We start from the raw sequence: 23,838 nt of genomic DNA, 5'->3' as shown, positions 1-23,838 counted from the left end.
GTTAAAATTAAACAGCAATTGAACATTCACACATTTGGATAGGCAAGATTAACCTCAAAAAAGGTCTGGAAGTCTTGACAACAATCACTATTGAAAACAAGGTAACTCAGGTCATTTTGTTTCGATCGGCTTTCAAGGTCATTTGAGTGTCCAAATCAACGTCTGTTACGAGTTTCGATAAATTCATAAGTAAATCGGCCTTTGTTCAGGCACTAGAGGTCAATCAGCGGTAGCACTTACTCTTTTGCTCGGATAGCGAGTAAACGAAAACCACTCGAGGCTGTTTGTCGTACATTAGAAGTTATGATTAAATGACTTTCGACAAAATTGATTTAATTATTGTTATTGGGAAGCTTTTTCATGATCGAAATCCAATTGTTCAATCTGATTGTTAACTACTGATCACTCACATATATATTTGTATTCCAATTCAGAATATTCGAGATGTTATAAATTTAAAAGTAATGAGTGAAAGTAAATAAGATTAACATAATTTAAAAGTTTCATAATCATTATAATTAACAAATTGACTTCCGCATTCGATTGTCATGATTAAGATGATGATGATAATGAGAGAGACTTAATGACCTACCTCGAAAGGTGACCATCATCATCATCGTCATGAAATGATAATCAAAAGCACTTGACCTTTCACTCTTTCATTTTACTCTCTTTTAGTTTCATCTTCAATTGAACTTTCCAATGATCATTAATTTTTAATATTATCATCAACAGTCAATTAAGAAAACATTTATAACAATTTAAACTTATTTGCGATTTCAGTTAAAATCAAAGCAATTAGTTAACTATCATCATTTCAATGACTTTAAATGAATTTTCTGTTCTGTTTCTCATTTGATTAACATGAAAACAATTCAATTAGTTTTGATTATTAAAAATTAACGACGAGTTGATTGTCTTTGTACAAACCCAAGACTTAAGTGTAAATTTTTGTGTCCTTTCACACGAAGACCTTAAAATGACCTTTGAACGCTACCTTCGTAAAATGACCTCAATGACCTTGAAAATCATAGGGTCGAGCGCTTCAATTCTTTTCAGTCCTCTGGTCAAGTTTGACATTCATATGACTTTTAGTTCTGGAGATATTCAGTGTAATAGCCGTAGTGTATTAATCGATTGATAGTTATTAAGATCACAATTAACAATCAATGAGGTTCAACAGTTATCATAATAGAAAAACACTGACTTTTAACACGAACGATTTTCTATGATTCAATCAGGGTACCAGAATTTTCCTGAGATATATGAATGCACATGAAGAGACCCAACCAAAGGTCACAGAGGAACATCTCGTCTTGAAGAATCAACAAAGTAAAAGAGATTCAAATTCCATGTTACTTTCAACACGTGAAAGAAAACCCCTTATGTTGCCAAACAAGATTTTCCTTTCTCTTGTCATATGTTTACACTTTTTTTTCCTTTAATTTCTATTGTTTACTTTTTCATCAATGGCTTTTTTAAATTCTATTAGACAATTAAATTCCAAGGTAAGCAACAAGTGTTTTATCCTTTGACCTTTTCCCTTTTCTTTAATTGGGATGATTGATTATTAATCATTTCCATTTATTTTCTAGGTTTCTTTGTGTTTACGGAAACCAATAAGTTGCAGTTTGGTTAATGTTACCAATCTATCAACAAGTCGGGTTAATTGTGGTCCATTAACCACACTTTCTGAAGATGAGGTCGCAATCAAGGACATGGTCAACAAGTTATGTCAAGATTTGGTTGTCCCAAGAGTTAAGGAAATGGACGAAACCTCTGAGATGGACAAGACCATCATAGATGCGCTATTTGCCAATGGTGTAGGTGTTGTGAGGTGGTTTTTAGTGTTAACACCGATGGTTAAGGTTTTCTTTTTGTTTTTCTTTTTGATTTTCTTTGATTTTAGTTGATGGGTGTTGATACTGACACTAAATATGGCGGAACTGGTGCTAGTTTCTTCACCACCATTCTGGGTATTGAAGAGTTGGCTAAATTTGATCCATCGGTCAGTATTTTGATGGACGTTCAAAACACTTTGGTAATCAACACCTTCAACAATTATGCTTCTGAAGAGCATAAGAAGCAATATTTACCCAGATTATGTAAAGACACTGTAAGTACTCAGAAGCTCTTGAGACGAACAAGAAAAAGTGATAATAATTGTTTAATTAATCGGTGAAGATCTAGACGATCAAGTGGTTATATCGAGAAATCATCAAGTGGTTAAGAGTGAAGTAACAAGGTGGTTTGTTTATTTCCGTTTATTTTAGATCGGTGCTTTCTGCCTCTCGGAACCAGGATCAGGATCAGATGCTTTCGCTTTGAAGACTCGAGCTGAAAATAAAGGAGATCATTTTGTCATCAACGGAGGAAAATCTTGGATTACCAATGCTGGACATGCAGGAGTATTTTTGGTTTTCGCTAATGCCGATTTTAGTAAAGGTTACAAGGGAATCTCCTGTTTCATTGTTGACAAACAAACGCCTGGTGTTACAATCGCTAAACCAGAAAACAAATTGGGTATCAGAGCTTCATCAACCTGTGGAATAACATTTGAAGATGTTAAAGTACCAGCAGCGAATCTGCTTGGTACATTAGGCCATGGATACAAATACGCGATTGGAACTTTGAATGAAGGTAGGATTGGAATCGGTGCTCAAATGGTTGGCCTGGCTCAAGGGTGTTTCGATCATGCCGTCAAATATACTCTCGAGAGGAAACAATTTGGCCAAAGGATCTTTGATTTCCAAGGGATGCAACACCAAATCGCTAATGTGGCCACACAAATTGAAGCCGCTCGCCTATTATTGTATAATGCAGCTCGATTGCGAGATGCCGGTGCTAATATTGCTAAAGAAGGTGCAATGGCTAAATACTATTCGTCAGAAGTTGCGACAATAACCACTAGTAAATGCGTTGAATGGATGGGAGGTGTTGGTTTTACTCGAGACTATCCCGTTGAAAAATATTACCGAGACTGTAAAATCGGATGTATCTACGAGGGAACATCAAACATTCAACTAAACACTATTGCCAAATTATTGGAAACAATTTACAAATAATTCAATTTTTTATTTATTCTGATGATCAACATGAGCTTAAAATTTTGGTAACAATTAGGCTCAAATGTGCCACTAAAGTCTCGCCCTTTTAATGATAAATTTTGTATTTTCCAATATAAATTTTCTTATTATCAACTAATACGAAATAAACTTTATTGTCTTTGGGGGATCAATTGTCGTTTGATTCAAATGCTCCAGAATTTTCCTGAATCCAACTCTATTTGGCCAAAGAGTGTTACTTGATTTGGATCACCACCAAAGTAGCCAATGTTTTCCTGAATCCACCTTAAAGCAGCTACTTGATCATGAAGACCTTGATTACCTGGTGCCGATGCTGTTCCCAAATTGAGAAAACCAAAAGCTCCAAGTCGATAATTGATTGTTACCACGATTACATTACCATAGGAAGACAAGATTCTCCCATCGTAGGTTGAAAGATCAGCCGAACCCGAGAAAAAGGCTCCACCATGGATCCAAACCATAACTGGAAGTTGAACTGTTGGTCGACGATTTGAACCAATCGAGGAAGATAATGTTCGGAAAGCACTTTCTTCCAATGGAACCCAAATATTCAAATATAAACAATCTTCAGACATGTAATCTTCTGGTGAGATCCACGGGGTGAAGGTACGATTGGGCTTGAATTGAATACACTGTGGACCAAATCTGGTTGCATCTCTCATGTTACTCCATGGTTGAAGTGGCTGAGGTTTTCGGAATCTATTGGCTCCAATTGGTGGAGCAGCATAAGGTATTCCCAGGAAAACACCCAATGAACGTTCAAGAACTGAGACTCGAAAGCCTCTAAGAGCACCATAGGAAGTTGAAACCGTGATGGATGATGAGTCGGTATCATCATCATTCACACTAAACTGTTGATTTGAATTGTGTGAATCTGAAGATGATGGCGAATAGCGAATGGCCGACTTTAAGGTCAACCACTTGATGGCCATTGTAAAATTGATCACCGATAATTGATAATTTTCACCATGTTGAATAACCAAATCAACTTTGGGCATGATTTTCATTTAAAATATTTTCCACCAATCATGTTATCAGATAATTCAATTGATTCACGAATACTTTGGTGGGAATCGATGAATCTATGAGGTGAATGAGCAAGAATGCCAATAAAACGATTCATGAATCATGATATCGACTAAAGCATTGGCCATTGATCCAAGAGAGAAGAGGGTCCACTTTAAACCGTCATTCTAGTCGGTCAGAATCGTCAGGTAATCCTCATGGACTTCCGTCATTAGATCCGTGAACCATATGTTCAAGTCGAAACCATTTATCTGAAACTTGTTCATATCCAGAGCAATTTAAATCTCTAAAGTAAATGTGAACATTTAGGTTGTACAAGAAGTGAAAAGTGAAGACGAATTTCCGATTCGAAGTTAATCCAACTCAATGTATTTTGAAACTCCTTAAGTCTGATAATTATTGAACAATCAAAAAATTATCTAAAGTAAAAAGTAAATTGTATAATTAATCATGGATTGAAACTGAAGGTTTGTAACTTCACATGAGTTAATCTCACGTTTCAAGCGGTTATCGAAGTTGTTGGTGATCGGTTCTGAGATAACAATTCGAAAATTGAAAATTTTAATGTCAGTTAAATTATCTAATCACAGTTAAAAGAGATTTTGACTTGTTTGATTTTATTAAATTTATTTAATAAGTTAGTTGATTTGCCGAATGTTAAATTATTAGAAAATGTCTTTTTCTCTGAAAATCAGCGCTTCTGATGCACGTTCTCCAAAATTACTCGCGTATAATTGTTAATCTTTGTTGGTACAGTTGTCGAAAAATATCATTTTTGCCTTGGAAACGCAAGAAAAAAAAAGAAAACCGCCAAGTTTGAACTTCTTTAGATTGGAAATTTTTCTTAATTTTCTTAAAAGAAACTGATTATTGTTAATTGTTCACCAAAAATAGTCAACTATTGATAATTGGAAATCAACCTGGTAATTTTCGAGAAGTTAATCGTTGGGTCAATCAAATCATAACAACGAAATAACAATTTGGTTTTTCCAAATTGATAAGAAAATTAATGTTAATATGAAACAATTAGAACCACAAATTAAATCCGATAAATTGAACAATCAACTCGATTGAGATTAATTATAAGATTAACTTTCTGGGAATTTCTATTTGGCAATATTTGCGGAAGCAAATAAAGTAAATTTGATCAAGTTCAACACTTTCGATTATTAGATAACGAAAAAAAAAGTTATATAACTTTTTAATCGTTAACAATTAACTATTAAATTAGAACCCACACCAAGAGACAACAATAGAATAAAATTTGAATAGAAAAAGAAAAAGTTTTTCTCTCTCGTTAACCAAATGAGCGAAACGCGATTAGAACATTTCAAATGACGTTCGAAAGATACGCAATGTACGTAGTTGGTTTTTCCAACGAAAATTGTTCTTCCAAATTCGAAATCGTTTACATGATCGAGATGAAATGTTATCAAGAGAAAAGAAAGAGAAAAAAAGTCATAACCTTTAACACGTAACAACCTGAATCTAAATTCTCACTCAAAAGATGAAGACGAAAAAAAGAAAGACTGAAGAAAATATTCTGGCCTGTTTTCTTCCATCATCATCATCATCCCCTCCTTCTCATCATCACCGTCATCATCTACTTTCGTCTTCCTCCTCCTCTCATCTTTAGGTCCAAGTAACGGTTTTTTCAACTTCGATTCCAATATATAAACTCAATCGTTTTTAGGTTAACATTGAGTCTTTTGTTTATCATTCAACTGTTAACATTTGATACTTGATTTACTATTTAGTTTCTAATATCAATCAGCTACTGATTGTTGATCATCATTAGATTTAATCATCTACTTTTTAATCAATTGCAACAATAACAAAAAATCCTCAACATATGATTACAATTTGTTCAATTTAACATTAACTTTAACATCTTCAACCTGTTGTCTCATTTTAAGGTAAGTTTGTTTTTCACAATTAACTAATTGTCATCAGATGAATAGATGAAAACAAAATTATTATATTAATTTGTGACTGTTAACATTTGATTTACTTAATTGTGACAATCTAATTTAGACGAAACAAACATTACCATCATTGTGAATCATAAATTATTTGCTTACAGAATCAAACAACAATTAACCCCCTGTGACTATGATTAAGATAGTAATACAATTAGAATCAATCAGTTGATTATTTTGTCAGTGTCTTAATTTGATTTAAAATTAGAATTGAATGAAAAAAAGTGAAAGGAAACATTTCTCAAACTATTAATAATCTTCCTGAACAATTAAGGTTAATCAATCCAAATATTATTCAATCATTGAAATTCAGTTAAATTCATTTTAGTATTTACATTCAAACTATTATCATGAAAGTTTAAGAATAACAATCAACTAATTGTCGAAAAAACTTTTTTCCTGAACAGTAAAGTTTCTTGATAATTAAGCAGAAAAAAATGACGAAACTACAATTTAGTTTCATTGGTTTTCTCATCGTTACATTGATCTCATCGATTTCGTCGACCAACACTACAAGTACCCATTCAGCTAATTCGACCTTAGGTAAGATCGAAGGGCGATCAGGTCGAGGTGACATAAGTATCGAAACTGAAAGTGAACCAAATGAAAAATTAGTTCGAGATGATTTTAACCTCAACGAACCAAACAACGCAAGTCTTTATATTGGCGATCAACAAGGTGAGACATTGATTGACCTTGTTGACATCGATAATACAACGTCATCAACGGTGCCTATGGGAAAATCAGCCCATATAATGGGTCGATCTTCAAGAGCACTTGATCTTGACCATTATCTGGGAGGTTCTCGTAAGGCTCGAAAAGAATCTGGAAATCGAGAATCTCGAATTTTAAATGACAATACTGACCTAACCTCGTCATCATCATCTTCCTCCTCTTCAGCTAAACAACAAGGTCTCGCAATCCAAGGATTTATACCGATCATCTCATTAACTGGTTCCCCTGGTCAGTCAATTTTATCATCATCATCTTCATCTTCAATTCTCAACCAGGAAAACAATCAAACGATTACAATAATCAAGGTGGAAATGATAATAATGCTGCTTATCAAGAGGAGGGTTATCTCCCACCCTCGGTGCCCTCCACAGGTTATGCTGGACCGAATGATGCAAAATTTTTGGGAGCCGCTCTTCAAGGATTAACCGCCGCCTTTAAGCCTAAGCCTACAAGCTACGAGGCCAATCTTTTTGAGTCAAACTATTTTGGTGGTCAGTTGTCACCAAACGGTGGACAACCTCAGAGAGATTGTGTTTGTGTCCCTTTCTACATGTGTAAAAATGGTTTCCTCGAACAGCCTGGACGAAGCAAAAGTCCAACTGTCCACACCTTGATGGGCCATCGGCCAGGAGCTAATTTGGGCGATTACGATGATTTAGTTAACGCTCAAAGTGCTATGCATCAATACTCAATTCCACCTCAATTGGCATCTTTTTATCGTTCAAAAGTAAGGCAACAACATCAACCCCAACAGCATCAATACCACCCACAACAACAACAGCAACAACATCAACAAAACCAACACCAACACAACCAACAACAACAACAACATCATCAACAGCCCCACTATCCATCAGTGGCTTCATCATTTGCCCAAGAAAGTGTCAACAATCAACAATATCAACCAGCACCCTCACAATCCCCACCGGGACGATTACCAATCGACGAAAGGTCCATCGATGGAAGATCAAATCGTCCACAAAGCGAATCTTATCTAATCAATGCAAATGATGTAAGTATTTCTTTTTACTTCTTTAATCATCTTAATCAACAAAAATCAAGAGAAAGGAGATACTTAATTAGTGAGAGTGAATCAACTTAATGGTAACAATTAGCAGTTTATTTAAAAAGGTTGAAGGAACCTTGAACTAAGAAGGTGCTAATCATGTTACTAAAGAAAGAAACTAAACCAGGCCTTAAGAAAATTAAATTAACTATTAACCGGTTAGCACTAATTACAGTTCATCATCATCATCATCATCATCTTCATCATGTTAGCCACCGAGGATGAATCTCATCAAGAATCATCATCATCTGATTGTCATGAATTGTTTTTTTTTCTTGATAAGATGGAGAGTGAAAAACCAAAAATAGAGATTAAATTTTCTGTTGATTGTTGATTTTTTCATCATCTCCATTTTTGTGTCAAATTGATGATGATGAGTGAGAGTGATGATAATTATTACTATTGTTTACAACAATTGATATAAATATAAATCATTAAGACACGGATCATGTTGATTAATAGTTTCTGATGAAGTTTTTTGTTCCTGGTAACCTTTGACTTTCCCTTGATCATGTTGACTTTCAATTGGAAAGATTAAAAATAAATCGTTTAGTTAATTGTACATCGTAATGTTAATAACAGTTAAATGAACAGTAAATTATTTTGGTGTGGGCTTGACCCTAACAAAAGGTAGAGAGTAGGTCAACAGGTAACAGCCCACCGCTTACCAAGTGATAGACAACAGGGAAAGTTAATTGTCAATTTAAAAATAGCAATCAAAATGAATTAAATTTACTTTTTATAAAATTATTTTGCTTTTACTTTTTGTTTATCATTTATTGATTGCGATTCTTAATTCGTTTTATATTTGGATATTTAGACCAATGGTCAGTATACATCGGAGGTTTTGGGTCGTATCTTTGGCTCGTCGGGGTCGTCGAGGTCAAACTGTGGTGTTTTAAGAACTTGTTGTCGACTTTTACCCGATTATCCGGCCACTTATGAGGTTCCAAATCAATTGTTACAACCGCAATCACTTTATCCAATGGCCGCTTCTCAAGATAATTATTTACCCTCTGTACCCTACAATCAACCACCTCCGAACTCTTACAACCAGGGTGGGTATAACTTGTATGGTTCCGGTGGTCCTAATGGTCAACACCATCCTGGTCAACCTTCAAAACGATTCCAGCCCAATACTGATGTATCAATGGTTCGTCCTAAACCTTATGGTCAACAAATTTATCCTGGAAATGGACATTACACTGGTGGTCGACCTGTAAGACCTTCTATTAAAAATCATCAGCCACTTCCAATTAGACCCATTAGACCGACTTATACCGAATCAATCGCTCACCATCAACCTCCTCCTCCCTCACCTTCACATCAACCTGGTTCTTATCCTCATCATCAGTCATCCTATCAACCTAACGCACCACTGACCGGTCCTAATTCAGCTTCATCGTCTGATGGAGCTTATGGCCAATGTGGCATAAGAAATGCTGTCGGTATTCATGGTCGAGTTCAGAATCTTCAATATCACAAATCGTCAACTGAATTTGGTGAATACCCTTGGCAAGTAGCCATTCTTAAGCGTCTTGGACCCGCCGATAGCCTTTATGTTTGCGGTGGTACTCTCATCTCTAGTCAATGGATTGCAACCGCCGCTCATTGTATTAAAAGGTAAATACATTTAGAAGATTAATTTTGATCGGTGAAATTTAATTCGATGAATTTTTCTTTCTTCTTTTAGTAATCGCGCTGAAGATTTGAAAGCTCGACTTGGTGAATGGGATGTTCATCGAGATGATGAATTTTATTCGCACGTTGAAAAGTTTGTCGATGAAATCATAATTCATCCTGAGTATTATCCAGGTAATCTAATCAATGATATCGCACTGATCCGTTTAGAATCACCTGTTGATCTCAGTTCACCTCATATTGCACCCGCTTGTGTACCTTCAACTTATGAAAATTTTGCTGGTTCTCGATGTTGGGTTACCGGTTGGGGTAAAGATTCATTCGGTACTCAAGGTGAATATCAATCGGTATTGAAAGAAGTTGATGTTCCAATACTTTCACACTCTGATTGTGAACAAACACTTCGACAAACTCGCCTTGGGCACCATTATCAACTTCATTCCGGTTTTCTTTGTGCCGGTGGTGAACCAGGTAAAGATGCTTGTGAAGGTGACGGTGGATCACCTCTAGTCTGTGATGTCGGTGGTGTTTGGAAAGTTGCTGGTCTAGTCTCATGGGGAATCGGTTGTGGTCAACCAGGCGTACCCGGTGTCTATGTTAACGTTGCTCATTACAACCAATGGATCGACTCAATCGTCGGTAAATATGGTAAAAGTGGCCTAGACTCTTCATCATCTTCATCCAACAACTTACAAGATCCTTTCGGTGCTGGAATCATCAGTGAACGAAGTAACAATTTAACACCCACCAAACACTCAAATGGCACCACCATCATACCCGCGGCTTCAGCCTCAACGATAAGTGACCTTAGACTGCAACGATCTCAACAAGAAAGTGCCACCGTTACCATGAAACCAATGACCACTTTCGAGCCAATAAAAGCCGATGAATCTTAAACTCGAATCATTTTTCTTCTAATCATACGATATCAATCATTTTTCTCACTAATTTCTAATTGTTGTTGAATCTTCATCACCAAATTAACTCTATTTTTCTAATAACAACATTTAATTTCTCGTTCTCGTGTTCAATCAACAACAATTAACTATTTTCTCTAATTAACCTTCAATATCTTCACAACTGCCTTCTTAATTGATGCAACTTAATGTTAATTGTTATTAATGATATTACTTTTTGTCGATACTCTCTTTTAATTGTGATCAATCGCATCACTAATTGTAAATTGTTATAAAAGAGATGGAAAAACTTTGTATCTTCTTTGAGAAGAAATTTTTTGTTCAACTAATTCAAATCACATTATAAATAAATTGTATCTTATGTATTTCTTTTCCAATTGAAACAATTTATTCTGATTAAGTTTCATTTACAATTTGGCAACAATTTAATAAATTGTTCAACTATTAGATTGGATCAAGGCTTAATTTCAAGGGCGCATCTTTCATATTGTCTGATTGTTGATTCCTTTTCTGATTGATTGGATTGTCGTTAGTCCCGATCAAATTTACTTACGATTCCAATTGGGCTCAATTCCAAATATCAATCAATTGATTCAATAATTATTAGACGTTAATCTTGATTTTAATTAGATCACTAAGCCAATCACTTCAATACAATTATCGTATTCTTTTGTATCAAGTGATCTTCAACCAGATAATCATCTACATGGATTTCAGTAAATTCAATAACAATTGGATTTGAACAATTTCATTAAGATAAGTAATTTCGGATAATCTAAAATAAATGATACGTTGGTAATTGTAAGATTATCTCTCTAATCATTTGGAGATGAATTAATCTTTTTTGGGTCAAACGTTTACGATTAACTGGATTAATAGATTAACAATGAAACAATTAACGTATGAGAACAAACTTGGTTTAAAAAGTGAAAGTTTTGCAAAATTATCATTGGTATCAGTTAATTAATCAGTTTCCAGATCAACAATTAAAGATGATCATTAGTCAATTATGTAAAATTGAAGCGATTAAATCTTGGCTCTTGAAATTTAACCAGAATTTCAGTCGGTTTTTAGATCCGCGTTGATCCCGGAAAGAAACGATTACTACTTGATATCCAGGATCTGAAGAAAAATTCAGGTCAAAAAAGTTTTCGATTTGTTTTTTTTTGTTGTGTTTTCTGTGTTTAAAAGACAATTGGACTCGAAACAATTGGTCTGTTTAAGAAAAAGTATCGAAAATAAAACGAAATGAAAACGAATTGAATGAAATCTCAAAGAGATTCGGATCCAATCAACTCTTTTCTCATGCCACCTGTTTGAGATGAAAACAACTCGTTAATAAAGTTGTTTATGTTTACTTTTTTCTGTAATTTCAATTGTTTACTTTTCCATCAATGGCTTTTTTAAATACTATCAGACAATTAAATTCCAAGGTAAAAAGTCCAAGTCTAAGCTTTGACCTTTTCCCCTTCAATTGAGAATATAACAATAACTAATGATTAACCGTTTGGATTTATTTTCTAGGTCTCTCTGTGTTTACGGAAACCATCAACTTTCAGTAGGTTGTTATCGACAAGTCGAGTTAATTGTGGTCCATTAACGACACTTTCTGAAGATGAGGTCGCAATAAAAGATATGGTCAACAGGTTGTGTCAAGATCTAATCGCCCCAAGGGTCAAAGAGATGGACGAAAAATCAAAAATGGACCAAGTTATCATAGATGCGCTTTTTGCCAATGGTGTAAGTTAATTGTCATCAATTGTTACGATTCACAGTGTTTGATACAAACAAGACGAACCTGAAGCGCTACGAATAGATCAAAATACCACTAGATAACTTTTATAAATCTGCACCAGCAAAAAGATCAAACAATTATCAATTAGAATCAATTTCATAGGGTTGATCGAAACCCTTGTTGCCGTTAATGTGAAAGTTTTTTTTTGATAATTAATTGATATTTGTCTCTCTCTCTCTCTCTCTCTCTCTCTCTCTCTCTCTCTCTCTCTGTTCAGCTGATGGGCATTGATATTGATACTAAATATGGAGGAACCGGTGCTAGTTTTTTCAGCACTGTTTTGAGTATTGAAGAATTGGCTAAATGTGATCCCTCGGTCAGTGCACTTATGGACATTCATAATACTCTGATTGTGAAAATCTTTACCAATTATGCTTCTGAAGAGCAGAAGCAAAAATATTTACCCAGATTATGTAAAGATACAGTGAGTACACTTGACCGGTCAAAATGATGGACATCTAATCGATAATTATTTTATCAATCATCTTATTAGAAATGAATTTAATTCTATTATGTTCTTTTCTCCATCAGGTTGGAAGTTTTTGTATCTCTGAACCAGGATCAGGATCAGATGCTTTCGCTTTGAAGACTCGAGCTGAAAATAAAGGAGATCATTTTGTCATCAACGGAGGAAAATCTTGGATATCGAATGCTGAACATGCAGGAGTATTTTTGGTTTTCGCTAATGCCGATTTTAGTAAAGGTTACAAGGGAATCTCCTGTTTTATTCTGGAGCCAAATATGCCTGGATTTTCAATCGCTAAACCAGAAAACAAATTGGGTATCAGAGCTTCATCAACCTGTGGAATAACATTTGAAGATGTTAAGGTACCAGCGGAGAATTTAATTGGAACACTAGGTCATGGATATAAGTACGCAATCGACTCATTGAATGAAGGTAGAATTGGAATCGGTGCTCAAATGCTCGGATTAGCTCAAGGGTGTTTCGATTATACCGTTAAATATACTCTCGAGAGGAAACAATTTGGTAAAAGGATCTTTGATTTCCAAGGGATGCAACACCAAATCGCTAATGTGGCCACACAAATTGAAGCCGCTCGACTTTTGATCTACAATGCAGCTCGACTACGTGAATCTGGTGCTAATATCGTGAAAGAAGGTGCAATGGCCAAATATTATGCTTCCGAAGTTGCGACAATAACAACAAGTAAATGCGTTGAATGGATGGGAGGTGTTGGTTTTACTCGCGATTATCCCGTTGAAAAATATTATAGAGACTGTAAAATCGGTTGTATCTACGAGGGAACAACAAATATACAATTCAACACGATCGCTAAATCACTGGAAACAATTTACAAGTAAATTCTATTCTAATCAATGACTAAACCAAACCATTAATTATCTGTTATCTGGGCCCAAATTATTGTTATTTGTTTTTCTATTGTAAATTTAACTATGCCAATCAAATGCATTAATTGATCATCTTGATCTAATTATTTTCTCTACTTTATCATTAATCTAATGATAATAAACTTACCTATCTTTGGGAATCAACGATTATTGTTCATCAAAGGTTGATTACTAAGTCTAACTAATTACTAATCGGAGCTGAAAATCTTGATTAAAAATCTCTAATTGATCATCAGAAATTTCTTAGCAACAAACTGAGATCTCTTATTGGATATAATCTTGAATACAATTAATGATCTAAAAATCTGTAATCAATGATTAAATCACCGATTCCTAGATAAACATTAATCAATCTAAATGAAACTACTCAAGATTTGAGATGAAAAAAAAGTTTATCAAATTAACAACAATTAAAGTGAAAATATATTTTATCTTTTAAACAATTTGTTCAAATAATACAAAATGCAATCAAATTAAGTTGATTGTAATCGTGGTTTTCAGATTGTCAGTGGAAATTTTTGTTATGGAAAATTTAGTAAATCTACTTGTATTCAGCTTCCAACAATTTAGCAACTGTATTTAATTGTATGTTTGATGTTCCTTCATAAATGTTACCGATTTTACAGTCTCGGTAATATTTTTCAACGGGATAATCGCGAGTAAAACCAACACCTCCCATCCATTCAATGCATTTACTTGTGGCCAAAGTAGAGACCTCGGAGGCGAAATACTTGGCCATGGCCGCTTCTTTAACGATATTGGCCCCAGTGTCTTGTAATCGAGCTGCATTGTAGATCATTAGTCGAGCGGCTTCAATTTGAATGGCCACATTAGCGATTTGATGTTGCATCCCTTGGAAATCAAAGATCCTTTGGTTAAATTGTTTCCTTTCGAGAGTATATTTGACGGCATGATCGAAACACCCTTGAGCCAGGCCAACCATTTGTGATCCGATACCAATTCGACCTTCATTTAGAATTCCAATTGCTATTTTATAACCTTGACCTACGGTTCCGATCACATCTTCTTTTGGTACTTTAACATTGTCAAAAGTAACGGTACATGTTCCCGATGCTCGGATACCCAATTTATTTTCGGGTTTACCAATTGACAAACCGGGTGTTTCCCTGTTCATTACGAAACAAGTTATCCCTCGATAACCTTTACTTGGATCTACATTGGCAAATACGAGGAAAATACCGGCGACATCCGAATTACTGATCCAACATTTACCTCCGTTAATTACATAGTGATCACCTTTATCCTCGGCACGAGTTTTCAATGAGAAAGCATCAGAACCCGATCCTGGTTCTGAGAGGCAAAATGAACCAACCTAATCATATGAATATAATATTAAAACTAATTAACTTCTTTATCAATCTTACCACACTCATCATTAATTGATTACAATTGATTGGTTGCTACTAATTACTTCATATAATTAATAAATCCCTTTATCAAGATGCACTGAAAATTTTTACTTCAGTTTGACCTGATTTTGTTTTCTCAATGCAATTTTGAAGGGCTGAAGACATCAGGTAATTAAGTGAACAATTAACTATTATTATACAGAATTGAAATTGAGACTTACCGTATCTGTACACAATCGGGTGAGATATTTTTTCTTTTGCTCTTCAGAAGCATATTTGTTGAACACCGAGACACAAAGAGTATTGTGAATGTCCATTAGCGCACTGACCGATGGGTCACATTTAGCTAATTCCTCGGCTGCCAAAACGGTACTGAAAAAATTGGCCCCGGTTCCTCCATATTCGGTGTCAGCATCAACACCCATCAACTGTAACAATCAACAAGTGGTGAAAATTAATGATGAAGATATTAAAATGAACAAATCTGTGAATCGTAACAATTGATGACGATTAACTTACACCATTGGCAAAAAGCGCGTCTATGATAACTTGGTCCATTTTTGATTTTTCGTCCATCTCTTTGACCCTTGGGGCGATTAGATCTTGACACAACCTGTTGACCATATCCTTGATTGCGACCTCATCTTCAGAAAGTGTCGTTAATGGACCACAATTAACTCGACTTGTCGATAACAACCGACTGAAAGTTGATGGTTTCCGTAAACACAGAGAGACCTAGAAAACAAATGAACAAACATTTAAGACAAAAATAGAAAAGGGTCAAAGGGTCAAAGGGTCAAATGGTAACACAACCTGCCACCTTACCTTGGAGTTTAATTGTCTAATAGAATTTAAAAGAGCCATTGATGGTAAATTAACTGATTATGTCCAGCGGTCAAAAGGTTAAATTGGTTGGAACAATTTATTAATACAAAGTGAGTTTGTGTCAATCAGAAAACACTGATTTAAGAGTTTCAATTGTGACTTAGATTGTAAATGAGATGAAGATGATGATGAGAAATGATGATGGAGAAAGATGATCTGATCCTAATCTTTAATCTTCTAATTAAAAGGATCGATAAGAAAATAGATTAGACTTGAGAGTATTAAGATTGGATTGGTAAATAGATTAAATGATTAGGATGATTATCAATGGAAAAGGATACAAATGATAACAATTAAGAGTCAATAATGAAAATTAATTGTTCCTATTTTCATGTTAACTGTAATCAGCAGTCTTGATTATATCATATTAAGTTAATCACCTTGATTAACTTTCAAATGAGTTGAATTTACTTAATCAGAACAATTTGTGTTTAATAATCTTACAGATTGATTATCTTTGATTGGGTGTTTTTCATTCAGATAATTAACTAACCTCTTGAGTGTCAAATTAATCTAATTGATGAAAGATTAAGATAATCAGTTAATCAATTGGAAGAAAAAAAAATCAACAATTGTATCAAAAAGCAAATCAACAAATGATAATCAAAATGAAGGTTAAATTGTTTACTTATTAATTAATAGACATGAAAAGTTTTACTCACTAATTACCTTAAAATTAATTGTAAATTATTAATTGATTACCAAGGATTGACCTTTAGCTTGATTAGTAGTGCAATCTATTAATAACTACAATTAACTAATTGAATTAGGTTTATTTAATCACCTGTTAGATTGATGAATCAATATTAATTGTTGGATACAATTTCCTTAGTTACAATATTATTAATATTTACTTGAAAATATTATTGACAATTAGTGAGTGCGTTTGACAATTTAATTTAATCTGAGTATCCTACTGAGCTAATCTACAATATTATCACAATTAAGGAGATTATTTTAATTGTTGTTTTGTTAAATAAACATTGAATCTCATCTGCATATCAAATTAACTAAATTATCTTCACGAAATCAATTGCTGATCAGTTGACGATCAATGAAACAATTGAATCTTTTTCATCTTCAACTCCTGTGGTTAATTTAACTTTAGTTAATTATTTCATCTGATCATCATCATGATTACCGTTATTATTATTATAAAAACCAGTTGATCTTTATTGATTGTTTATTAGTAAACAATCAACGATTATAAATCTAATTAAACATGTTGCTCCTAATAACAGTTACTCTTATTGTCTGTGATTTATTTTCAACCTCATTGCTTGTTAATTGTGATCTTGGAGCATTGGAAAGTAAAATTGTCAATTCCAATGATCGTGGGACAATTGATTCAGTTAATTGTAACACCGAAAGGCCTGTGATCGGTATATTGTCCATTCCTCTTGGGACGATGAACACAAAGTCGAGATCAATAGTTCGAGTTACATTGTCGCAAGTTATGTGAAGCTCATTGAATCAGCTGGTGCTCGAGTTATTCCAGTTTTAGTCGGTGGTCATCCTGAATACTATGAAAATTTGGTTAACATAACCAATGGAATACTTTTCACCGGCGGTGGACTTAACCTGACCACTTCTGAGTACACAAGATCAGCTGTTCACATCTGGAACTATGTCAATGAAATTAATTCACGTGGTGATTATTATCCATTATTTGGTGTTTGCCTTGGATTTGAATTAATTGCTTACATTGCAAACAATTTAACTTGGCCTTTGACACGCTGTTCCTCATGGGATAAGCCAATGAATCTGAACTTCACCCTTAATTCAGATGAGCTTAAATCATCAACTAAATTGTTCAACAAAGCTGATGAATCAATTATCAAGGTAAACAATTAATGATAGTTATAACAATTTTACTAATTCAATTATCATAACACATGAATTATTTATTCACTTCATTAGACTCTACAAGATGACAATGTTACAATTAACTATCACCACCAATGCTTAACACCAGAAACTGTTAAATCAAGCCAACAATTAAGTGATACTTTCCGTATACTTTCAACTAATTATGATTCTAAAGGCCTTGAATTTGTTTCAATCATTGAGGGTGTTAATTACCCTTATTATGGTTTACAATTTCATCCTGATCGTGTACTATTTGAGCCCAATATCGTTAAATCATATCGGAAGACACCACATAGCCCTGAGGCGATTAAGGTTTCCCAATATTTTGCCGATTTTTTCATTGATCAATCTCGTCTTAATTGTCACCAATATCCTGACACTGAAGAGGCTCATCGACAATTAATCTACAATTATTGTCCAACTTTCACTGGATTAAATGGATCACACGAGCAAACCTATTATTTTACTTGGTGATTAGTGAAATAAACAATTGATGAAAACTGTTGGTAATCAAGAGATAGTTCAACTAATTCAGTTTCTATCCAATTATCAAGAGCAATTAACCAATAATTATGTACTCTCAACTATTGAGCAAACAATTAAATCTGATGATATAATCATATGTTAATAATTATCTTACCAATGGGATTACCGTTTATAATATCTGTTCATTTGATCATCGAGCCAATTGATAACAATTAGCTACTATGAGCCACTGATAATTCAATCAAATCATAATTTCAGTTGATTACATTTTTTTGTTGTAGTTTCATTTGAAATCAATTTAATTTTGTGAGTGTTAATATATTTACGGGTTCATTTTAACCAAACCATCATGTCAATCATATCATCAATTATATTGATCGTTTTATTATTCAATCATCATCAGAATTTAGCCTCTGGACAATCAATCAAATTTTCTGATGATAATCATCATTTTAATCAACGTCCAGTGATCGGTATACTAACAATGCCCATTGAAGATTCTGGTAACCGGACATCGCCCTCTAACTTTCCCTCCAGTTATGTTAAATTCATCGAGTCCGCCGGTGGACGAGTGATTCCGGTCCTGGTGGGTAAAGATGAAGATTATTATGCCAAGATGATCAATATAACCTCTGGGATGCTGTTAACCGGTGGGTCAATTGATTTAACTGATTCAGTTTATACTCAATCGGCTTATCTCATTTGGAAAATTACCTTGAAAATCAATGATAATGATCAGTATTATCCCTTGTTGGGAATTTGTCAAGGATTTGAGTTTTTCCTCTACGCTGCCAATGGATTAGCAGAGTGGCCGTTAATCAAATGTGAGGCTGAAAATTTAGTCGAACGATTAACCTTCATGGTAAATGAGACTCAAATCAAACAATCTAAAATGTTTCAATGGGCTTCTGATCAGATAATCAAGGTAATTACCATAATCATTAATGAGTTGATTTCAATTTAATTTGATTTTCAATTGTTTTTTTCTAGACTCTCAGCAATAAAAGGGTAACTTATAATGCTCATAGTTGGTGTTTACCTGTGAGTCCAGTTTCTGGTCAGTTTTTCCCTCGAATTGGTGATTTTTTCAGAACATTGGCAAAAAGTATTGACTCTAATGGAATAGAATTTATTTCACTAATTGAATCAGTTGATTATCCAATTTATGGGCTTCAATTTCATCCGGAAAAACCAGCATTCGAACCGGTCATCTCACCTGATAGGTCAAACACCCCACATTCACTTGATGCCGTTTTAATTGGTCAATTTTTCGCAAATCTTTTCATCAGTGAGGCCAGAAAAAGTGTCCATCGCTTTCCCGACGATAATTATAATTATCGGAAACAATTAATTTATAATTATTGTCCACAATATACTGCTCTTAACGCCAGTTATGATAACGAACAGGTCTATTATTTCAATTAGTTAATTGTTATCATCATTAATCATTGCGATATCTTTATCGCAACAGAGACATTGAAATTTAATCTTAATTATATGTTACAATTAATTTAAATGTATCAATTTAATTTTGTTAATTAGTGCCAATGGGGAAACACACTATTAATTTCATTGATTATATGTAACAATTAAGGAAACAAAATAATTAATTTTGATTGTTGATGAAGGTAAAAGTTGTTGCCCTTTAGTGTATAACTGAATCAATCAGATTACTAACTGATATTATTGTTCATCTAAGTGATTAACTAATTACTTATTTTTAACAATGAACTGAATGTTGATTGTAGATGATTCTCAGAGGTAAATTAATTTAAGCCAATCAATCAGTTTAATTAAATTCATGTGAAAGTTTAATTGTTCAGAATATAATTAAGATGAGGTTATAAGAATTTAATTTTTCGAGTTGAAACTTTTGTTTACTTATTTGGATTCATTTTTTTCAATTTTTACTCTTCCAAGGTAATAATTAACTCTGATCATCATCTTGGTCTTTCTTTTTCTCTGTCTTTATCTTCATGATCATCATCTTCATCTTCATCACCTCCTCCTATCAACTAACCGGTTCAATATTCATTTGGGTGTCTTATCATTTACTATCAGATGGATAACCCTTTGGATGTTATTTTTGTGCCCTTAAGGGTTAATCATTGATTAGAAGCCCCAAGAAAATATTACAAAATTAAACTGAATTAACTTTAATTGCAAACTGAATTAACATCTCTGGTTTCTTCGGGAGAGGAATGAGAAACAAATTATTCCATCTCCCTCCTTATAAATATCGCAATTAAATCTTAGCATTTGCTTAGTTGTTGATCGCTTGTTGATTGTGACTTTTGAAACTTTTTTTTTTGTAAAAATTGTTCTTCTCATTAATTGTTCACAATTAAATTTCATTACTATGGCTAATTTTAATTCAGTTGTTATCCTTTTTATCTGTCTAATTGGTGCTAGTCTTGCTACTTTCCCTTATCGTTACCGACGAGGAGGTGGTTTCGGTAGTGGAATCGGAATCGGAATTGGAAGTGGTAAGAATTTTTTTAGTTCAATTGATTGCTTTTCATTTGATTGATTTTTGTTTGAATTGGTGATGGTTTTCAATTGATTGTTTGATCTTTTGTTACTTGAAAAGGTTTAATTGGACTCGGCGGATTTGGAGCTGGAATTGGAGCTGGAATCGGCGGTGGGTCAAGTTATGGACCTGGATATGGATATAGACCTGGTAGAGGATCTGGTTATGGTTCAGGATATGGAGCTGGTTCAGGAGCTGGTTATGGAGGTGGCTCAGGTTCTGGTTACGGAGCTGGTTCGGGTTCGGGCTATGGTTCAGGCTCTGGTGCTGGTTATGGGGGTGGTTCGGGCTATGGAGGAGGCTCAGGTTATGGCTCAGGATATGGAGCTGGTTCAGGAGCAGGTTATGGTGGCGGACCAGGATACGGCGGTGGAAGTGGCTTCGGATTAGGTATCGGAATCGGTAACGGATTTGGATTCTAAAAAAACAACTTCTCTCTATCTTTGATAATCGGATAAAAAATAAAACTATTTTGTAATAAATTTCTTTTTCTTTTCCCAAAAACAATTAAATTAATTTATTCCCAATTTTACCTTGAAATTATTTCTCAATTCAATTAACCAGAGGGTCAAAATTAATTAATCCGCTTACATGATTAATCTTCTATTAATTAAATTATTCCAAAATAAGTGAGAAAATTGCTCAGTTTTACATTTAAAAACAAACAAATGAAAACCATTTGATTCTTTACAGTTAATTAATTATGAAAGAAAATTAAGAGCAATCAATTGATAATTACACTTCTCAGTGAAAGAATAATTAAATTTCTATCATAATATTTTTCTCAACGAACGTAATGTTTACATCTCCCCTCGATCTCTTCGAGAAACTTTTTTTGTTTCATTTTGTTTTCGTTTTTTTCTTCTTTCGAGCTTAATTATTAATCTTGACAATCAATTAATTGTCATTTAGTGACTTAATTCTAATTCTATGATTACATAACATCCATTACAAGTCGAAAGTCACAACAAACTCTCGCCTGAGGGAAATTAATTGTCTCTTGTTTTGTTTTTCTCTTTTTTTCTTTTTATTCTGAATGATCATTTTTCTTATTTTCTTTATAATTAACGCTGATTTTTTCTGTACTTATCGAATCAGCTGGTTTTCAATTGTTCAAGCTTCTTTTGTAATTTTTTTGTCCACAATTAATTTACAATTATTGTCCAAATTTCGACTAGGTTAAATGGATCTCATGAGCAAACTTATTATTTTACTTGGTGGTTATTTAAATAATTAACTATAAATAAAAATTAGCAAAAGGTTAACTTACATGTGGATAAATAACTATTTGGAACAAACTTGAGAGTTAATAGCAAATAGATGATTAGAAATTGATTGATTAAAAATCAACCAAATTAAAATTCCAATTCTTTATTCTCCATTTCGATTAAATTCATTAAAAACGGCAAATTAGAATTTCACGAAGATTGGCCTCAATATAAACGAAGAGATTATTTAGAATTATAAATTTATAATTTTTTGTCTAATTTGTTCTATGTAGTTGTTTATCACCTTGTAATTAGCAACGATTAAAATGAGTGAAGATGATAAAAAATCTGATTAATTCGGTTTCTATTCAAATAATTAACCTTTAATTGTGTACTTTCAACTACTGAGCTAACAATTAAATGTCATAATATGATAATTTCCTTTTGGTTTATGATATTACTCATTTAACCACTGAATCAAATGTAACGATTAACTATTCTTACAATTCACTCAATCAAATACAGTTGATTATAATTTCAGTTGTTTTTCATTTTAAATCAAGTTAATTTCCTTTTGTATGAGTTGTAGCCCAAATCATCATGTCAATCATATCATCAATTACATTGATCGTTTTATTATTTAATCATCATCAGAATTTAGCCTCTGGACAATCAACCAATGCTTTTGATGATGATGGTAATTATAATCATAGTCCAGTGATCGGTATACTAACAATGCCCATTGAAGATTCTGGCAGCCGGACATCGCCCTCTAACTTTCCCTCCAGCTATGCTAAATTCATTGAGTCCGGTGGTGGACGAGTGATTCCGGTCCTGGTGGGTAAAGATGAAGATTATTATGCCAAGATGATCAATATAACCTCTGGGATGTTATTTACCGGTGGGACACTTGATTTAATGAAGTCGATTTATACTCAATCGGCTTATCTTATTTGGAAAATCGCCTTGAAAATCAATGATAATGGTCAGTATTATCCAATGTGGGGAACTTGTCAAGGGTTTGAGTTTTTCCTCTACGCTGCCAATGGATTAGCTGAGTGGCCATTAGCTAAGTGTAAGGCTAAAATTTAGTCCAACGATTAACCTTCACGGTGAATGATACGCAAATGCAACAAAGTAAAATGTTCCAACAAGCTCCTGAACAAATAATTAAGGTAATCATGTTATTGGGATTTTCAATTTAATGCGATTGTTAATTGTCTCTCCTTTTGATTTTCTATTTAGATTCTTAGCCATAAAAACGTTACTTATAACGAGCATAGTTGGTGTTTCCAGTTGAGTCCAATTTATGGTCAGTTTTTCCCTCGAATTGGTAAATTTTTCAAAACATTGGGGAGAAGTGTAGATCGTGATGGAATAGAATTTATTTCAGTAATTGAATCAGTTGATTATCCAATTTATGGGCTTCAATTTCATCCAGAAAAACCAGCCTTCGAACCGGTCATTTCGGATGATAGATCAAACACTCCACATTCACTTGATGCCGTTTTAATTGGTCAATTTTTCGCAAATTTCTTCATCAGTGAGGCCAGAAAAAGTGTCCATCGTTTTCCTGTCGATGATTATAATTATCGAAAACAATTAATTTATAATTATTGTCCACAATATAATGGTCTTAATGCTAGTAGCCCAGATATACAGGTCTATTATTTCAATTAGTTAATTGTTATCGACATTAAGTTATCATAACAGAAACATGGATTTAATATGTTACCCTGACTATTATATTAATTAAAATGAATCAAAATGTATCAATTTAATGCTGTCAACTAATCAATCTGAGTGCGAAACACATTTCATATCAATGATATTTCATAACAGTTTCATGATGCCATAACAAGCAAATTTAGTTA

The 23,838-nt window shown here is 33.7% G+C and overlaps 8 protein-coding genes across 11 annotated transcripts; 6 read left to right on the top strand and 2 right to left on the bottom strand.

Annotated features, from left to right (window-relative positions):
• Positions 1-1,236: 1,236 nt before the first annotated feature.
• LOC128395595 (short/branched chain specific acyl-CoA dehydrogenase, mitochondrial-like) lies at positions 1,237-13,760 on the top strand. 3 transcript variants are annotated; one of them, XM_053356047.1, is made up of 4 exons: positions 1,237-1,508; positions 11,975-12,190; positions 12,463-12,669; positions 12,777-13,760. In XM_053356047.1, exons 1-4 carry the CDS (start codon positions 1,470-1,472, stop codon positions 13,566-13,568), a joined length of 1,254 nt encoding a protein of 417 aa, XP_053212022.1. In that variant the 5' UTR covers positions 1,237-1,469; the 3' UTR covers positions 13,569-13,760. The 3 variants fall into 3 exon arrangements, with proteins under 3 accessions (XP_053212022.1, XP_053212020.1, XP_053212021.1); XM_053356045.1 differs by lacking the exons at positions 11,975-12,190; positions 12,463-12,669; positions 12,777-13,760 and adding exons at positions 1,596-1,823; positions 1,910-2,116; positions 2,274-3,234 and having other exon boundaries at positions 1,257-1,508; XM_053356046.1 differs by lacking the exon at positions 1,237-1,508 and adding an exon at positions 11,718-11,883.
• LOC128395599 (acetylcholinesterase-like) lies at positions 3,142-4,499 on the bottom strand. Of its 2 annotated transcripts, XM_053356053.1 has the most exons (2): positions 3,351-4,499; positions 3,142-3,280 (listed from the first exon to the last, which is right to left on the bottom strand). In XM_053356053.1, exons 1-2 carry the CDS (start codon positions 4,091-4,093, stop codon positions 3,235-3,237), a joined length of 789 nt encoding a protein of 262 aa, XP_053212028.1. In that variant the 5' UTR covers positions 4,094-4,499; the 3' UTR covers positions 3,142-3,234. The 2 variants fall into 2 exon arrangements, with proteins under 2 accessions (XP_053212028.1, XP_053212027.1); XM_053356052.1 differs by having other exon boundaries at positions 3,251-4,498.
• LOC128395592 (uncharacterized) lies at positions 5,600-10,821 on the top strand. Its single transcript, XM_053356041.1, is given in 5 exon segments — positions 5,600-6,028; positions 6,499-7,087; positions 7,090-7,838; positions 8,713-9,515; positions 9,586-10,821. Coding segments are annotated over 4 exon segments (2,955 nt in total). The 5' UTR covers positions 5,600-6,028; positions 6,499-6,528; the 3' UTR covers positions 10,430-10,821.
• Positions 13,761-14,026: 266 nt separating the features above from the next.
• On the bottom strand, positions 14,027-15,988 carry LOC128395596 (short/branched chain specific acyl-CoA dehydrogenase, mitochondrial-like). The gene is made up of 4 exons (XM_053356049.1): positions 15,812-15,988; positions 15,506-15,721; positions 15,208-15,414; positions 14,027-14,949 (listed from the first exon to the last, which is right to left on the bottom strand). Exons 1-4 carry the CDS (start codon positions 15,848-15,850, stop codon positions 14,158-14,160), a joined length of 1,254 nt encoding a protein of 417 aa, XP_053212024.1. The 5' UTR covers positions 15,851-15,988; the 3' UTR covers positions 14,027-14,157.
• Positions 15,989-16,730: 742 nt separating this feature from the next.
• Positions 16,731-18,379, top strand: LOC128395597 (gamma-glutamyl hydrolase-like). Its single transcript, XM_053356050.1, is given in 3 exon segments — positions 16,731-17,268; positions 17,271-17,713; positions 17,792-18,379. Coding segments are annotated over 3 exon segments (1,041 nt in total). The 5' UTR covers positions 16,731-17,093; the 3' UTR covers positions 18,215-18,379.
• Positions 18,380-18,516: 137 nt separating this feature from the next.
• Positions 18,517-19,769, top strand: LOC128395598 (gamma-glutamyl hydrolase A-like). Its single transcript, XM_053356051.1, has 2 exons — positions 18,517-19,151; positions 19,217-19,769. The coding sequence occupies exons 1-2, from the start codon at positions 18,576-18,578 to the stop codon at positions 19,649-19,651; spliced, it is 1,011 nt and encodes a 336-aa protein (XP_053212026.1). The 5' UTR covers positions 18,517-18,575; the 3' UTR covers positions 19,652-19,769.
• Positions 19,770-20,443: 674 nt separating this feature from the next.
• On the top strand, positions 20,444-21,283 carry LOC128395600 (keratin-associated protein 6-2-like). The gene is made up of 2 exons (XM_053356054.1): positions 20,444-20,712; positions 20,817-21,283. The coding sequence occupies exons 1-2, from the start codon at positions 20,586-20,588 to the stop codon at positions 21,176-21,178; spliced, it is 489 nt and encodes a 162-aa protein (XP_053212029.1). The 5' UTR covers positions 20,444-20,585; the 3' UTR covers positions 21,179-21,283.
• Positions 21,284-22,450: 1,167 nt separating this feature from the next.
• Positions 22,451-23,736, top strand: LOC128395800 (gamma-glutamyl hydrolase A-like). The gene is made up of 3 exons (XM_053356285.1): positions 22,451-23,055; positions 23,103-23,139; positions 23,210-23,736. The coding sequence occupies exons 1-3, from the start codon at positions 22,565-22,567 to the stop codon at positions 23,642-23,644; spliced, it is 963 nt and encodes a 320-aa protein (XP_053212260.1). The 5' UTR covers positions 22,451-22,564; the 3' UTR covers positions 23,645-23,736.
• Positions 23,737-23,838: the final 102 nt, after the last annotated feature.

This window comes from Panonychus citri, unplaced genomic scaffold (assembly GCF_014898815.1).
Source record: "Panonychus citri isolate SS breed McGregor unplaced genomic scaffold, ASM1489881v1 Contig00141, whole genome shotgun sequence".
Taxonomy (NCBI): Eukaryota; Metazoa; Arthropoda; class Arachnida; order Trombidiformes; family Tetranychidae; genus Panonychus; species Panonychus citri.
This window is presented reverse-complemented; position numbering and strand designations above follow the sequence as displayed.

Bases quoted from the DNA above. Each gene is read 5' to 3' on its own strand.
- LOC128395800 (XM_053356285.1), top strand. From the start codon at position 22,565: ATGTCAATCATATCATCAATTACATTGATCGTTTTATTATTTAATCAT. The intron at 23,056-23,102 runs GTCCAACGATTA...AATGCAACAAAG, and splicing joins AAGTGTAAGGCTAAAATTTA to TAAAATGTTCCAACAAGCTC. The intron at 23,140-23,209 runs GTAATCATGTTA...TTTTCTATTTAG, and splicing joins CTCCTGAACAAATAATTAAG to ATTCTTAGCCATAAAAACGT.
- LOC128395599 (XM_053356052.1), bottom strand. From the start codon at position 4,093: ATGAAAATCATGCCCAAAGTTGATTTGGTTATTCAACATGGTGAAAAT.
- LOC128395596 (XM_053356049.1), bottom strand. From the start codon at position 15,850: ATGGCTCTTTTAAATTCTATTAGACAATTAAACTCCAAG. The intron at 15,415-15,505 runs GTAAGTTAATCG...TGATTGTTACAG, and splicing joins ACGCGCTTTTTGCCAATGGT to TTGATGGGTGTTGATGCTGA. The intron at 14,950-15,207 runs GTAAGTCTCAAT...TCATATGATTAG, and splicing joins CCCGATTGTGTACAGATACG to GTTGGTTCATTTTGCCTCTC.
- LOC128395595 (XM_053356045.1), top strand. From the start codon at position 1,470: ATGGCTTTTTTAAATTCTATTAGACAATTAAATTCCAAG. The intron at 1,509-1,595 runs GTAAGCAACAAG...TTTATTTTCTAG, and splicing joins TTAGACAATTAAATTCCAAG to GTTTCTTTGTGTTTACGGAA. The intron at 2,117-2,273 runs GTAAGTACTCAG...CGTTTATTTTAG, and splicing joins CCAGATTATGTAAAGACACT to ATCGGTGCTTTCTGCCTCTC.
- LOC128395600 (XM_053356054.1), top strand. From the start codon at position 20,586: ATGGCTAATTTTAATTCAGTTGTTATCCTTTTTATCTGTCTAATTGGT. The intron at 20,713-20,816 runs GTAAGAATTTTT...TTACTTGAAAAG, and splicing joins CGGAATCGGAATTGGAAGTG to GTTTAATTGGACTCGGCGGA.
- LOC128395598 (XM_053356051.1), top strand. From the start codon at position 18,576: ATGTCAATCATATCATCAATTATATTGATCGTTTTATTATTCAATCAT. The intron at 19,152-19,216 runs GTAATTACCATA...GTTTTTTTCTAG, and splicing joins CTTCTGATCAGATAATCAAG to ACTCTCAGCAATAAAAGGGT.